This window comes from Molossus molossus, unplaced genomic scaffold, assembly GCF_014108415.1.
Source record: "Molossus molossus isolate mMolMol1 unplaced genomic scaffold, mMolMol1.p scaffold_m16_p_3, whole genome shotgun sequence".
Classification (NCBI taxonomy): Eukaryota; Metazoa; Chordata; class Mammalia; order Chiroptera; family Molossidae; genus Molossus; species Molossus molossus.
The window spans coordinates 28,130,396-28,145,185 of NW_023425366.1; the positions used below are offsets into that span (position 1 = coordinate 28,130,396).

Consider the following 14,790-nt stretch of genomic DNA (forward strand, 5'->3'; position numbering starts at 1 on the left):
TAATTTGCATCTCTCTGATGATCAATGACGTTGAGCATTTTTTCATGTCCCCTTTGGAGAAGTGTCTATTCAGGTCCTTTGCCCATTTTTTAATTGCACTGTCTTCCTTTTGTTGAGTTGTATAAGTTCTGTATATATTTTGGAAATTAACCCCTTATCAGATGTATCATTAGTGAGTATGTTCTCCCATACGGTGGGTTCCCTTTCCATTCTGATGCTTGTTTCTTTTGATGTGCAGAAGCTTTTTAATTTGATGTAGTCCTGTGTTTATTTTTTCCTTTGTTCCCCTTGCCTTCAGAAATATATTGGCAAAAATATTGCTACAATAGATGTCTGAGATTTTATTGCCTATATCTTCTAGGATTTTTATGGTTTCATGACTTACATTTAAGTATTTTATCAATTTTGAGTTTATTTTGTGTATGGTGTAAGTTGGTAGTCTAGTTTCATTTTTTCACATGTACCTGTCCAATTTTCCCAGCACCATTTATTGAATAGACTGTCTTTACTCTATTGTATGCGGTCGCCTTCTGTGTCAAATATTAATTGACCATAGAGGCGTGTGTTGATTTCTGGGCTCTCTGTTCTGTTCTGTTGATCTATATGCCTGTTCTTATGCCAGTGCCAGGCTGTTTTGATTACAGTGGCCTTGTAGTGTAGTTTGATATCTGGTATTGTGATCCCTCCAACTTTGTTCTTCTTTCTCAAGATTGCTGAGTCTATTCAGAGATTTTGTTTCATATAAATTTTTGGAGTATTTATTCTAGGTCTGTGATATATGGCATTGGTATTTTAATAGGGGTTGCTTTGAATCAATAGATTATTTTGAGTAGTATGGACATTTTAATGATGTTAATTCTTCCAAACCATGAACATGGTATATTACTTATTTGTATCTTCCTCAATTTCTTTCTTCAATTTCCTATAATTTTCCAAGTATAGCTCTTTTAGCTCGGTCAAAGTTATTCTGAGGTACCTTTTTTTGCTGTTGTTGCAACAGTAAATGGGATTGTTTTCTTAGTTTCTCTTTCTGATAGTTAATTATTGTTGTATAGAAATGTCATCAATTTCTGGATATTGATTTTGTATCCTGCTACTTTGCCAAATTCATTTATTAAATCTAGTAGTTTTTTGGTGGAGTCTTTATGGTTTTCTATATACAATGTTATGTCATTTGCAAATGATGACAGTTTTACTTCCTCCTATCCAATTTGGATGCCTTTTATTTCTTTTTCTTTTCTTATCACTGTGGCTAGAACTTCCAGTACTATGCTGAAGAAGAGTGGTGAAAAGCAGACATCCCTGTCTTGTTCCTAATCTTAAGGGAAATTTCTTTTAGTTTTTGCCCAATGAGTATAAAGTTGGCTGTATGTTTTTCATATGTGGCCTTTACTATGTTAAGGTATGGTTCCTTTATTCACACTTTGGTGAGAATTTTTATCATAAATGGGTACTAGATTTTATCAAATGCTTTTTCTGCATCTATTGATATTATGTGAATTTTATCTTTCATTTTGTTTATGTGATATACCACATTTATTGATTTGTGAATATTATACCATTCTTGCATCCCCCAAATAAATCCCACTTGATCTTTTTAATGTATTGCTGGATCCGATTTACTAATGATCTTTTTAATGTATTGCTGGATCTGACTTACTAATATTTTGTTGAGGATTTTAGCCTCTATGTGCATCAGGGATATTGGCCTATAATTTTCTTTCTTTGTAGTGTCTTTACCTGGTTTTGGAATTAGGGTAATATTGGCCTCATAAAAAGAGCCTGAAAGTCTTCCCTCCTCTTGAATTTTTTTGAATAGTTAGAGGAGAACAGTTGTTAGTTCTTTGAATATTTGGTAAAATTTTCCTGTGAAGCCATATAATCCAGGAGGTTGTTTTGTTTTGTTGCTTCAATTTCATTAGTTTTTATTGATCTATTTAGGTTTTCTGATTCTTCCTGATTGAGTTTTGGAAGATTGTGTATTTCTAGAAACTTGTCTATTTTGCCCAGGTTGTCCCGTTTGTTGGCATAGAGTTGTTTGCAATATTTTCTTTACAATCCTTTGTATTTGTATGGCGTCAGTTGTTACTTCTCTTTCATTTCTCATCTTATTTATTTTCATCCTCTCTCTTTGTTTCTTGATGAAATCTGGTTAAAGTTTCATCAATTTTGTTGAACTTTTCAAAGAACCAGCTCTTGGTTTCATTGATCTTTTGTATTATTTTTTTTTTAGTTTCTATGTCATTTGTTTCTGCTCTGATGTTTATTTTTTCCCTTCTACTTACTCCTGGCTTTTCCTGTTGTTATTTCTCTAATTCTTTCAGATGTAGGGTTAGATTGTTTACTTGAGCTTTTTCTTGCTTCTTGAGGCAGGCCTATAATGCTATGAACTTCTCTCTTAGGACTGCTTTTGCTGTGACCTATAGATTTGGGGTTGTCACGTGTTCATTTGTTTCCAAGTAATTTTTTAAAATTATTTCCTTGATTTCATTGGCAGCCCATTCATTTTCTTTTCTTTTCTTTATTGATGTTTTATAGAAAGAGGAAGGGAGAGGGAGAAAGAGATAGAAACATCAATGAGAGAGAACATCAATTGGCCGCCTCCTGCATGCTCCCCACCGAGGATTTGGCCTACAACCTGGGCATGTACCCTGACCAAAAATTGAACTGGTGACCTCTTGGTACATGGGTTGATGCTCAACCACTGAGTCATACCAGCCGGGCGGTAGCCCATTCATTTTAATAACATGCTTTTTGACTCCATGTGTCTGAATGTTTTGAAGTTTTTTTGTTTTGTTTTGTTTTGTTTTTTTATTGTGGTTGATTTTTAGCTTCATGCTGTTGTGATCTGAGAACATACCTGATGATTTCAGTCTTCTTAAATTTGTTACTGTTTTTGTGTCCTAACATGTAGTCTATCTTTGAGAATTCCATCTGCACTTGAGAAGAACCTATATTCTGCTGCTTTGGGATGCAATGTTCTGTAAATGTCATTTAAAGTCAGCAGACCTTGTGTGTCATTTAAGGTTGCTGTTTGTCTAGATCTACCCATTGGTGACAGTGAGGTTTTAAAGTCCCCTACTATGTCTTAAAGTTCAGCAAGAGTTTTTTTTTATATATTTAGGTGTTCCAATATTTGGTGCATATATGTTTATAGGGATTATATCCTTTAGTTAGGTTGATCCTTTTAATATTATGAGGTGACCTTATTTGTCTCTTGTTAATGGCCTTTGTTTGGAAGTATGTTTTGTTGGAAATAAGTACTGCTTGTACCCCAGCTTTTTTTTTTCTGTTTCCATTTTCATGAGTCTTTTTTTTTCTATTCCTTCATTTTTAGCCTGTGTGAATCTTTTGTTGTGAGGTGGATCTCTTGTAGACAGCATATACATGGTCATGTTTTCTTATCCATTCAACTATCCTATATCTTTTGATTGGAGCATTTAATCCATTTACATTTAAGGTTATTACTGATAGGTACTTATTTATTGCCATTATTTTTCTTTACGCCTATGTTCCTCTCTATATATATTTCTTCTTCTTAAAGCAGTCCCTTTAACATTTCTTGTAATGCTGATTGTAAAATTCCTTTAGCCTTCTTTTGTCTGGGAAGCTCTTTATTTCACCTTCGACTTTAAATGATAGCCGCACTGGATAGAGCAGTCTTGATTGTAGGTTCTTACTTTTCATTACTTTGACTACTTCATGCCAATCCCTTCTGGCCTGAAGTGTTTCTGTGAGCAATCCTCTGACAGCCTTATGGGAACTCCCTTGTAGGCAACTAACTGTCGCCCTCTTGCTGCAATAAGCAGGCAGAGGAACGTGGCAGAGCACTCTTTCAAAACCATCTGGGCATCTAAAAAATAGAGCAGTACTGGGTGATGTCCTTTAAGAGACGGGAGGGTCTTTAAATATTTAGTGCCAGAAAGAAAAGAACAAAGAGTGGAGAAGTTGAAGATGCTGGGAAAAGAGGCCAGATTGAACTGTGCAGGTCCTGGCAGTGCAGTGAGGAGAGCAGGCAGACAGGGACGCTGAGATGTGAGAAAGCAAGAAAATACAGGTATGGCCAGGTGTGGGGTAGAGAGCTCAGAGCCGGCACCCGGTGGCGGGTCTGCAAAGGAGAGAGGCCCACAGAGAGAAGAGGTTAGTCACCTGCATGTAGCTCCCCAGAGCCCACACTCCAGCCTTAGTTGGGCCACATGGCCAGGCTGCCCAATAGTCCCACCTGTTGTCCCTCACGCCTGCCTCTCACATTGTCTTCTTTGTCACCAAACTGAATTTTACTAATTTGTGGGTCTTGGCTTAGCCAGTAAGAACTACCAGGGAAAGCCCTCTGACAGGTGGCCATGCTTATTCAGGAGGTGTGGGTCTGGCCTATCTACCCACTCCTTGCTCCCTTCTATCCCCCTGTGCCTGGCAGAATGCCTGACACATGACAGGTAATTATCTGAAAGCCAGAGGGAGAGAAAGTGGGCACAGATGTTTGCAAAATGAGCAAAAAGTGTTTACATTTAGGTTTCTTTTCATGCACAGCTCAGATTAGCCTTAAGCCCTTTCAATTTAAGGAAAGTGTGTCAGCCACCCCTTAGAATCCCAAGGACAATAAGCAGACATGAGAGAAAATAACTGAAACTCTGATGGGTGGAGGGAGGAGCAGGCGAGCACCTGACTTCTCTGAACCAGTGGTAAGAAGCAGACCATGACTCAGGGCACTGCCCTTGGCTTGCCCTAGAAACCTTAAGGCAGAGATGTTTCCCACAGAAAAAGCATTCTCACTTTTGCTGCCCCTTGAGAATCTGTGTTGACAGCTTTGATGATTGTCTTAGACCTCATAGGTAAATTTACCAGGAAGACCTAAGGCAGGATTAGCCACAGAAGAGATTTCCCTAATTTAGAATGGAAGGAATGCCCAGCCAGTGTGGCTCAGTGGACTGAGTGTTGTCCCATGAATTGAGACGTCCTGGTTCGATTCCTGGTCAGGGCACATGCCTGGGTTGCAGGCTCGATCCTCAGTGGGGGGCGTGCAGAAGGAAGCCCGTCAATGTTTCTCTCTCTCTCTCTAAAAAAAAAAAACCCCAGCCCTGGCCGGTTTGGCTCAGCGGTTAGAGCGTCAGCCTGCGGTCCGGAGAGACCCGGGTTCGGTTCCCGCTAAGGGCACGTACTTCGGTTGCAGTTTGTCCTCGGCCCTGGTTGGTCGTGTGGGTGGCAGCCACTCGATGTGTCCCTTCACGTCGATGTTTCTCTCTCTCTCTCTCTTCCTCTCTCTCTCTCTCACTTCCTCTCTCTCCCTCCCACTCTATCTGTACAAAAAATGGAAAAATGTCCTCGGGTGAGGATAAAAAAAAAAAATACTTCATAAAAAAAAAAAAACCCCAAAACACAATAGAATGGAAGGAACCACAGGAATTGGAGGAAGAGGGTCCATGGGTGGGTGTTAGGCACACACTAGGATAGGATGTTCAGTAGGCCCTCACCCGAGGACATTTTTCCATTTTTTGTTCAGATAGAGTGGGGGGGGGGGTAGTGGAGAGAGAGAGAGAGACACACACATCGACATGAAAGGGACACATCGAGTGGCTGCCACCCACACGACCCAACCAGGGCTGGGGACAAACTGCAACTGAGGTACATGCCCTTAGCGGGAACCGAACCCGGGTTTCTCTGGACTGCAGGTCGACGCTCTACCGCTGAGCCAAACTGGCCAGGGCTGAAGTCTCTGCTCGTATGATCCCAATGTCACACCCTTCCCCAAACCACACTGGCTACAGCAGTCGCTTATCTTAGGAAGACAATAAAGGGGAGATGAGATGCAAGCACGTTTTCCCCATATTTTGCTACAAGAGAAAGGCAAATATTTTCCAGTGACTGCATGAAGGGAGACCACGAAGAATGTAGATAAGAAAAACCTGGATGCATCTACCTGTGGTGAGGCTGCTGAACACAATCTTTTCTTGTTTCTTGAGATCAGAAGCAGAAAGGTTGGGATTCTCGTTTTTACTTTATGTAAGAAGACATGTAAAGAAGGTCACATTTTAAAGGCATTTTCTCTGGATAGGACTTCAGTGCAGTTTGTTTTGTTATCCCATAATTCTAGCCCATATTCAGTTTCTTGAGTAAATGACTATATGACTGAACGCTCTGTCATGCAGAACCTACGGACAGACCAGCCAGGGTTCACCACTGTTTACTTTTGTTTTATAGATCTTGAGACTTGTGTTAGATGTATATTGACACTCTTCCTTTTATAATTGAACACCCTCTTTATTTCTAATATGTTTTAGGGGTGTCCTTTGAAAATAATAAATAGTATGATTTTTAAAAGGTATTCAATCAGATAAATCTTTGTCTTTTAACAACTATAATCTACTTTGTGTTTACTATAATTACCAATACTTATGAACAAATTACTACATCTAATTTTATGATTTCTGTCATGATTATTTCTTGTTATTTCTTTTCCTTCCACCAGAATTTGTTGTTCTTATTTCTTTGCCTTCCAACAGATCCATTTAGTGAGTTTTCATTTATCCAGTCCTCTGTATTTCCTTTCCCTTTATACTTATTTGGAAGTGATTTCTACCCCTAGACGTACCGTGGTCACTGGAAAATGCTAACACACATCAGCCTCTGCAAATCTAAGAGGAACCACACCTCCTGCTGTGCTCCTCAGAACCTTTCCATCTCCCATGATGAAGTGGGCTGCTGTTTTAGTTCCGTCCGGTTCGTAACTGCTGTCGGCCCTCATTTATCGCGGTTAATCAGTTCCAGACTCTACCGCGATGAATGAATTTCTGCGAAGTAGGATTCTTTATTTATGCACAGTCGTCCCACGCGACTTTGTGCTTCGACTTTCGTGGCTTCACTCTATCGTGGTCTTTTCAAATGTAGTACAGTACAGTATTTGAAAAGTCCGCGACAGAGTGAAGCTACAAAAGTTGAAGCGCAAAGTGGCGAGGGAGGACTGTACTTCCCAAATTCACTGTCTTTTGTTTAAATGGTCCATCCATTAGATTTACAAACATATTTGCCAGTATCTGTGCTCGTTGCTGATCCTGGTCCTTTCTTCTCATACTTTACTTTCTTTCTATGAGCATATTCTTCAGATGAGAAAGTTAACCTTACAAATGTTAAGAGACTTTCCCAAAGTCACACAGCTAGTAAGCACTAGGGCCAACCCTTGATTTCTCCAAATCCCATGTTCTGAACACACCACAGCCTCTGCCTCCTGTTTGCTAAGCACCCACATTTAAAAGGACTGGAAAAGGACAAGAATGCTGGTAAACACTGTAGAAATGCAAGGACTGTTATTCTCCAGTTATAAACTGAATTTCACAAACTAGTCAATAGACATTGATACAATAAATACGCAAAATACCCAAGATGTTTTTCTATTTCAAGAACACCACTTTTTTCAAAAAGGTCAACTGACTAAACCATCTTTTTGCCTCTGCGGAGTCAGGTTCTCTCTGCAATCTGAGCAGCATCTCCAAGTCCCCTACAAACACATCCAGCCAAGGCTAGCTCACGTCAGATGTGGGTAAAACAGTGATTCAAAACCAAGCACAGGGGTGTTTCTGGGAGAAGACAGGGAAAGCCACTGCCTTACCTGTGCTACTTCTTCAAAATCTTCATGCCGTTTCTGCAAAGCTCTGGCCCGATGAAGAGATTTCCCCACACCTGTATGTTTGCTCAGAAATGCTTCCCCATGGTTCTCAATCCAGTCCAGCACCTACAAGGAAAACAAGTGCATATACCATAAAAACAACATCCTGACTTGTTCAAGGTTTACCACTATCTATGGAAGATACATGCTGCTGTCAAAATTCTATTTTTTTAAAAAAGGAAAAAAAGCCCTGGCTGGTTTGGCTCAGCGGTTAGAGCGTCCGCCTGTGGTCCGGAGAGACCCGGGTTCGGTTCCCGCTAAGGGCATGTACCTCGGTTGCAGTTTGTCCCCGGCCCTGGTTGCCTGGTTGGTCGTGCGGGTGGCAGCCACTCTATGTGTCCCTTTCACGTCGATGTTTCCCTCTCTCTCTCTTCCTGTCTCTCCCTCCCACACTGTCTATACAAAAAATGGAAAAATGTCCTCGAATTAGGATTAAAAAAAAAAAAAAAAGGAAAAAAAATGGAAGCAACTGTGTACTAATCTAACACACTTGAAAATTACCTCTTCTACCAGCTTCCCACCATGATTTTAATCAGCCCTTACTTTAAATGTGTAAACCTATGTATAATGGTATGTGCAATAATGATGGATTTAAACCTCACTTCATTTTATGTGTGATTGGGCCACCAAAACCGATCGCATTTGATAGTAGTTATCAAGACACATGGGACCAGCTTAACTTTTTTATGAGGCTCCAAGCTCGACAATTCAGGCAATTCAAGTTTAACTACAGAGTTAATGTTTCTCTGTCTCTTCTTTAGAAGACTTGAAAGATATCAGTAAAACCTAAGAAAACAAAGCACTTAAATGCTTCTGTCCTGGTCTTTGACGATAATTTATTCTATAAACTAAGCTGTTGTGAAAGCTAAACATTCCATGGATTTAATTACTCAATCTCTTGTTCAAATCTACTACACCAGAGACAGAAAGTAACCCGTGCACCCCAAAGCTTTTAGCTCACAGTTGGGACTGAGCAGTTCATTGGCTCTCGGACTGGAGAAAAGGCTGACAATAACTATCACACTATTTACAGGACATCAAAGGTGCATGCTGTGGCTTTCTGGTGGAGGGGAAATAACTGCAAAAACAAAGTTACTCAATCTTTGGCTAAAAACTTAAAACACTGACTAAAAGATAACATTTAAATATTTAAATACAGTTGTTAATATGCCACTAAAGTACTAAAGGCTGCCTTGAACTTGCATTTAAGTAAATGGTAACTATGCATATGGATCAAACGATTTGGGACGGAAGAACCAACTGGGCAGGTACAGCTAGGACAGTGGTCTGGAAGGCAGACTGGAGGCAGACCAGCCACAGAGCTCCACTAAATGGGTTCACTGACACACAGAGGACCCCTCGCCCTTTGTTACCCACACTGTAGACAGGCCAGCCGTGCTGACAGACATCTAAAAGAAAGGTAGTAATGGCCAGAGCTCCCTGTCCAGGGACAACGGGACGTGTTCTTCATTGCTCCAAACCAGTGACCTTCCAAAGCTGAGGGTCTGCACAAGGTTTAGCAACATTAGCAGTGCATGTGAATAAAATGGCTTGTGAAGTGGGATCAATCCTGGTGGGATTGTGTACTAATCTAACACACTTGAAAATTACCTCTTCCACCAGCTTCCCACCAGCTTCCCACTGCAGGGTAAAGACCCTGCAGAATAAACAAGCTGAGAGCAGAAGTGTAAATGCATAGGGGAGGGTGGCGTGGGCATCGAGGCCAAGCCTTGCCAGGGTGCTCAGGTCAAAGCTACACGTTTTCTATGTATTACAGTGTATTTCTGAAACTTTTCGTCTACACCACCACTCTGCCAGTCACCTGGGGTCATACTATCAGAGTACTTCTACTGGATCCATTTATATTCTGTGTATCAACTCAGTCCCCCAGTCCTCCTGCTCTCCCATTTCCCCTCCTTTTTTCCAGCCCCCTGCACACAAACACAGGGCCTGGCTGTGTGCTCTCGAGGAAAGCTCCTTATAGTTCCTGAGTTGCAGCTTCCTTACCTGCTCAGTGGCGATAACCGTGCAGGGCTGCTAGTATTCAGGGATACCTGCGCTAGTATTCAGGGATACCTATGTTAAGCATCTTAGTATCAGTAGCAAATACACAGCACGCGTGCGTCCCCACCCACAAACCATAATAACCCGAGGCAGGCTTCCATCTAACTGTAAGCACTTTGGTGGCACAGCTAAAAAAATTCCATTGCTTTTTAACTAATCTAGTGCACGTAGTCCATTACTCTTCTGTCTAGAGAGAGAGAGGCCTTTAGCACTAGTGCGACCATTAGAGGTAATGCTACACTTACTGCCTGACTTCAAGGCAGACATGAAGCTCCTGAGTTGTGTAGACCACCGGCTCTTAGGACACATTTTAAAACACATATTTTAAGATTCACTCCTGAATTAATGTCCAATGACAACTTCAAGACATCTCAACCCCAAAGCATGGATACAGTTAATAGAAGAATATGACTCTGGGCATGAGACCAACAGCATGGAGAAGACAAGGATCAAATATTTTAAGATTAAAAGAATTTATAGCTATATAAATAACACCTATACCTTCAGCCCACCTGCCCATCAGATCTGCATGAAGGACTGGGAGACACTTTTTACTGTAATTATAGTATATTCTGTGTGTGTGTATATATATATATTTTTTAATTCTCACCCGAGGACATTTTTCCATTTTTTGTTCAGATAGAGTGGGAGGGAGGGAGAGAGAAAGAAATATCGACGTGAAAGGGACACATCAATTGGCCGCCACCCTCACCACCCAACCAGGTACGGGGGAAAAACCGCAACCGAGGTACGCGCCCTTAGTGGGAACCGAACCTGGGTCTCTCTGGACCACAAGCTGACGCTCTAACCACTGACCCAAACCGGCCAGGGCTATTCTGTATATTCTTGAAAACATATGATCACAAGGGCCTCTGGCACCACATTCTATGAGGTGCATGAGATAAATTCTACAGTGAAGAGAAACAGACACAAAATTCAACATGCATCTGTGTGGGCTTTGGGGAACTGATAAAAGAAGGGGCGATTCTCAGGTTCAGCATTTACAGCTGCCAGAGAGTAAGCACAGTCTCCCCTGCACCCCCTCCCCCTTTCCTGGTTCTCTCCACTGGAGCCAAGAACTCTCATTTCTTTGTTCAGTATATTTTAAAAGTAAAAATAAGTTTTCTCTAAATATATATTATTCTTAATATTGCAATATCTATTTTTTAAAGTGGTTTCTAAAACATTGTAAAATACAATAAACCTAATGCTCACTTGGATAAAGAAGCTATCAGCCCTGGCCGGTTTGGCTCAGCGGTTAGAGCATCGGCCTGGGGACCAGGGATTCCTAGGTTCGAGTCTGGCCAAGGGTACGTACCTTGGTTAAGGTTCATCCTTGGCCCTGGTTGGTGTCGTGCAGGTGGCAACCAATCAATATGTTTCTATCACATAGATGTTACTCTCTCTCTCCCTCCCACTCTGTCTGAAGATAAATGTAAAAATATCCTCAAGTGAGGATTAAAAAAAAGTAAGAAAAAGAAGCTATCAAAAAACAACAACAGCCCTGGCCAGTTTGGGTCAGCAGATAGAGCGCCTGTCTGCAGTCCAGAGAGACTGGGGTTCAGTTCCCGCTAAGGGCATGTACCTCAGTTGCAGTTTGTCCCCGGCCCTGGTTGGTCGTGTGGGTGGCAGCTACTCAATGTGTCCTTTTCACATCGATGTCTCTCTCTTTCTCTCATCCTCTCTCTCTCTCCCATTCTACCTGAACCAAAAACGAAAAATGTCCTCGGGTGCGGATAAAAAAACAAAACAAAACAACAACAAAAACACCCACAAAACCCTCCATCAAGTTACAGCCAGCAAATGTAGGATACAGAACCAAACACCCTGCGTTGTAAGAGCTGTTTTGCTTCACTATCATATGCTCCTATGAAATGCCACTCAATGCACTTTCTTGGGTGAAAGAAAGTGTAGGTGAAATCAATGCAGAAGGGCTCACAAAAAGGTTAACAGGCTTTCAAATTTTACATCATCCATCCATCCATCTTTTTTAAAAAACAAGAAATCACTAGCCCTGGCTGGTGTGGCTCAGTTGGTTGAGCATCATCCCATGAACCAAAAGGTCACTGGTTTGATTCCAGGTCAGGGCACATGCCCAAGAGATGTGCAGGAGGCAGCCAATAGACTTTCTGTCTCACATCGATGTTTCTCTCTCCCTCTCCCTTCCTCTCTCTCTAAATTCAATAAAAATAAATAAATCACCAGTTCTCCTCGTATTACCCTAGTTTTAATTACATAAGTACATGGAATTTCTTAAGGAAAGAAAGCATACTTAGGAAGGGGGGGGGGAGTGGGTAGGTTATTATTCATATCAATAGTCTCACCTTAGATATTCCCAGAAAAACCCCAAACCATCACTCTACCAATACAGGTCAATCCTTTTATTAGTTTTCTAAATGTTTCAGAATTATTTTTTTCATTCTTAGCTTAGAAATGAACATAAAATAGTCCAAGAAAAATCTTCCTATGTCCAGATAATGTTATCTGGGGAACTAAAGCTATCCTGTACAGATTAAGTCTACTTATTGAACTATATAAATATATATACATACACAGGTACGCATTCATGCAGGTAATCTTCCCTGTCCAGCTAATCTCCGGGCACTTTCCTCTTAGGGGACCCTGGCAATGTGGTTGGCACGCAGTAAGAGGGCACCCTGAGCTGTCTGCGGCCTGCTCTTCTCTCTGCCCACCCATATCATCTGGCTCTGAAGCACCCGAGTCCCCAAGGGCGTGACGGCCTCAGCTCCCCACTCACGTCTGATCTGCAGCAGGCTCCTGGGCTGCCTCTTCCGGTTCCACTGACTCGCAGTGCCGGCTCCCGCACTCGTGTGCTGGTATTACATCCACTTTGGGGTAGAGAGTCATCCGTTTCCCACTTTTTAAACTGCCACCGTTGAACTTTCAGTTGTGGTCGCTAAGGTCACTGGCTCTTCTGAGTCCAGTAGGACAAAGGTAACAGGGATCATTGGCCCGCCTCCATCTGCTCTCAGCAGGTTACCAATCCCAAACACTTGCCCTCCAGTACTTCCTAATTCTAACTGAGAAACCTCAGGAAAGATAGCAACCCTCTAAACCATTCTTATCAAGAGCCACAATCAGAACTGGGAGCAGGGGCATGTTAACAGAGGAGAATGTTAAACAGCCAGGGTTATATAAGGATTCTGATGAGTGGAATGAGAAAACCCCACTTTCCTGACTTCATGAGCAAAGGATGAATGAGGTTCAGGAAACTACACTTAAGAGCAAGGTCCTGTGCATGTGGTGCCAACAGAGACAGAGCCCAAGCTCACAGAGAGATGGCTTTCACTGGCAAAGGACAGCAGCCTAGGACCAAGGTAAATCTGTGAAATCTCTTGTCTGTGGATCTGAAAACCCTTTCTTTGCCTTTCTGGCATATCCTGACTTCCCACCACTTCTAGAACTGGGCATTTAAGACCCTCATTTTGCAGTCAAGCATCAAAATATTTCATATTTTAACGATCTCATCACACTGGCAAAATTCCCATGAACTGAAATGATCCCTTCCTTCCGGCTACTAACTTCCCAACATCAATCTAAGCTTCCATATAGAAGCTACAAAGTTGCCTTTGCTTGCTATGAAAAAGAAAATGAATCACTAAAGGAAAATTACTCATGTTTTAAAAATCAAATGCCCCCTGCCATGTTCCCAGCGGTCCCCTCCTTGGGGGTACACTGTTAACAGTTTGGCATCCATTCTTCCAAGTATTTTTTTTCAGACACCTGCATACCCATTTGGAGGCTCATTTTCATTAAAATGTCATCATTCCACACCTACTGTGTAGTAAGCTGCTTTTCTTTCTTCCAGGGTATTTATAGATGTTTCCGCCTCCTCCAGAATAACTAAACAAAAACTTGCGGCATCTCTAGTTGGCTTATTATATTTTTGTGGATTTTGATTGTTTTTGTCTTTACAAATGTATCTTCAGCTGACAATATCTTTCTAAAGTACTCTTTTTCTTTCCATTTATTCTCAGCTTACATCTCCTACTCTGTGCTCAGTATGGCAAAAATGTCCATGTGTTGTCATTTCTTGAGTTTCCGAAACACGATTTTGGTTCTGACATCCTATGTACTCCTTCAAGGTCAAAGACTTTGCTTCATCTCATCCAACTTTGCTCCCGACTTCACAAGTCAAGCCTACACATCCTGTCTGCATAACAAGTCCAAACCATTCTCGACCATTTAATCAACAAAACCTTTCCTTTCCAGAGCACATACCTGCTTTAGATGGAAGGTTAACAGGACCATGTAAGCATTACATGTTCAGCAGAACGTTTTTCCTTGCAGACACCCCACCCACACGGCTGTTCTTGAGAAAAAAAAGTAGCTGAAAGAACTGGCCTCATTATTGTCATAATTACCTTTCTAAAATAAAAATTAATGTGTGCTGTTTTCAAATTCAAGCACGGTAAGTACTTGGCGCAAAATCAGACTAGACTCCTCAGCCGAGTCCCACAGCCTGCTTTTCCTCATGCCTCCCAGGACATAAACAGCCCAGTGGCTTATTCTTATGGCACCGGGGCCCCAAGGAGCCGTCAGAGGTGGGGGTGGGAGAGGAGGGGAGCCCCTGCTGCTTCTTCAGACACAAGTCCAGAAAGTTTGTGGGTCCACAGAGGTGTAATGAATACTTAATCCAAGAGCCAGAGAGGTGGGCAGGAAAGTCTTTCAATAATTGTATTTAAACTATTACCACTTCACGGTTTGTGAAAGTTGTTGGACAATTAAGAAAAATTAGTACTCATGTTTTCAACCTTACCATTTCAGTTCTCACAGCGACTCCCAGACTTTGACTCCTCCCCCTTCACTCCTCACTCTGTATTCTTTCCCTGGCAATTATCTTCTTGGACTAAAACAATGTTGTCAAGAAGCATGAATCACATCAAACCCACAATTCCTGAGGCACTTTGCATAGGTGACTTCAGAGAATTCAAAAACCGTAAGTAGAATCAAAACATAGTATGTGAAAATTCAAAGTTACGGCACAATGAAAAGAACCGTGAACTCACCAGATTCCTGCTGTGTGAAGAAGGGCGGTGAATAAC

The 14,790-nt window shown here is 41.6% G+C and overlaps 1 protein-coding gene across 1 annotated transcript in view; it reads right to left on the bottom strand.

Moving 5' to 3' along the window:
- The window catches only part of TRIO (trio Rho guanine nucleotide exchange factor), a 342,804-nt gene that overhangs the window by 169,346 nt on the left and 158,668 nt on the right, over positions 1–14,790 (bottom strand). The window contains exon 10 of the mRNA XM_036280916.1: positions 7,604–7,726. Within this exon, the coding sequence (XP_036136809.1) occupies positions 7,604–7,726 (123 nt within the window). The remainder of the gene's footprint in view (positions 1–7,603; positions 7,727–14,790) is intronic.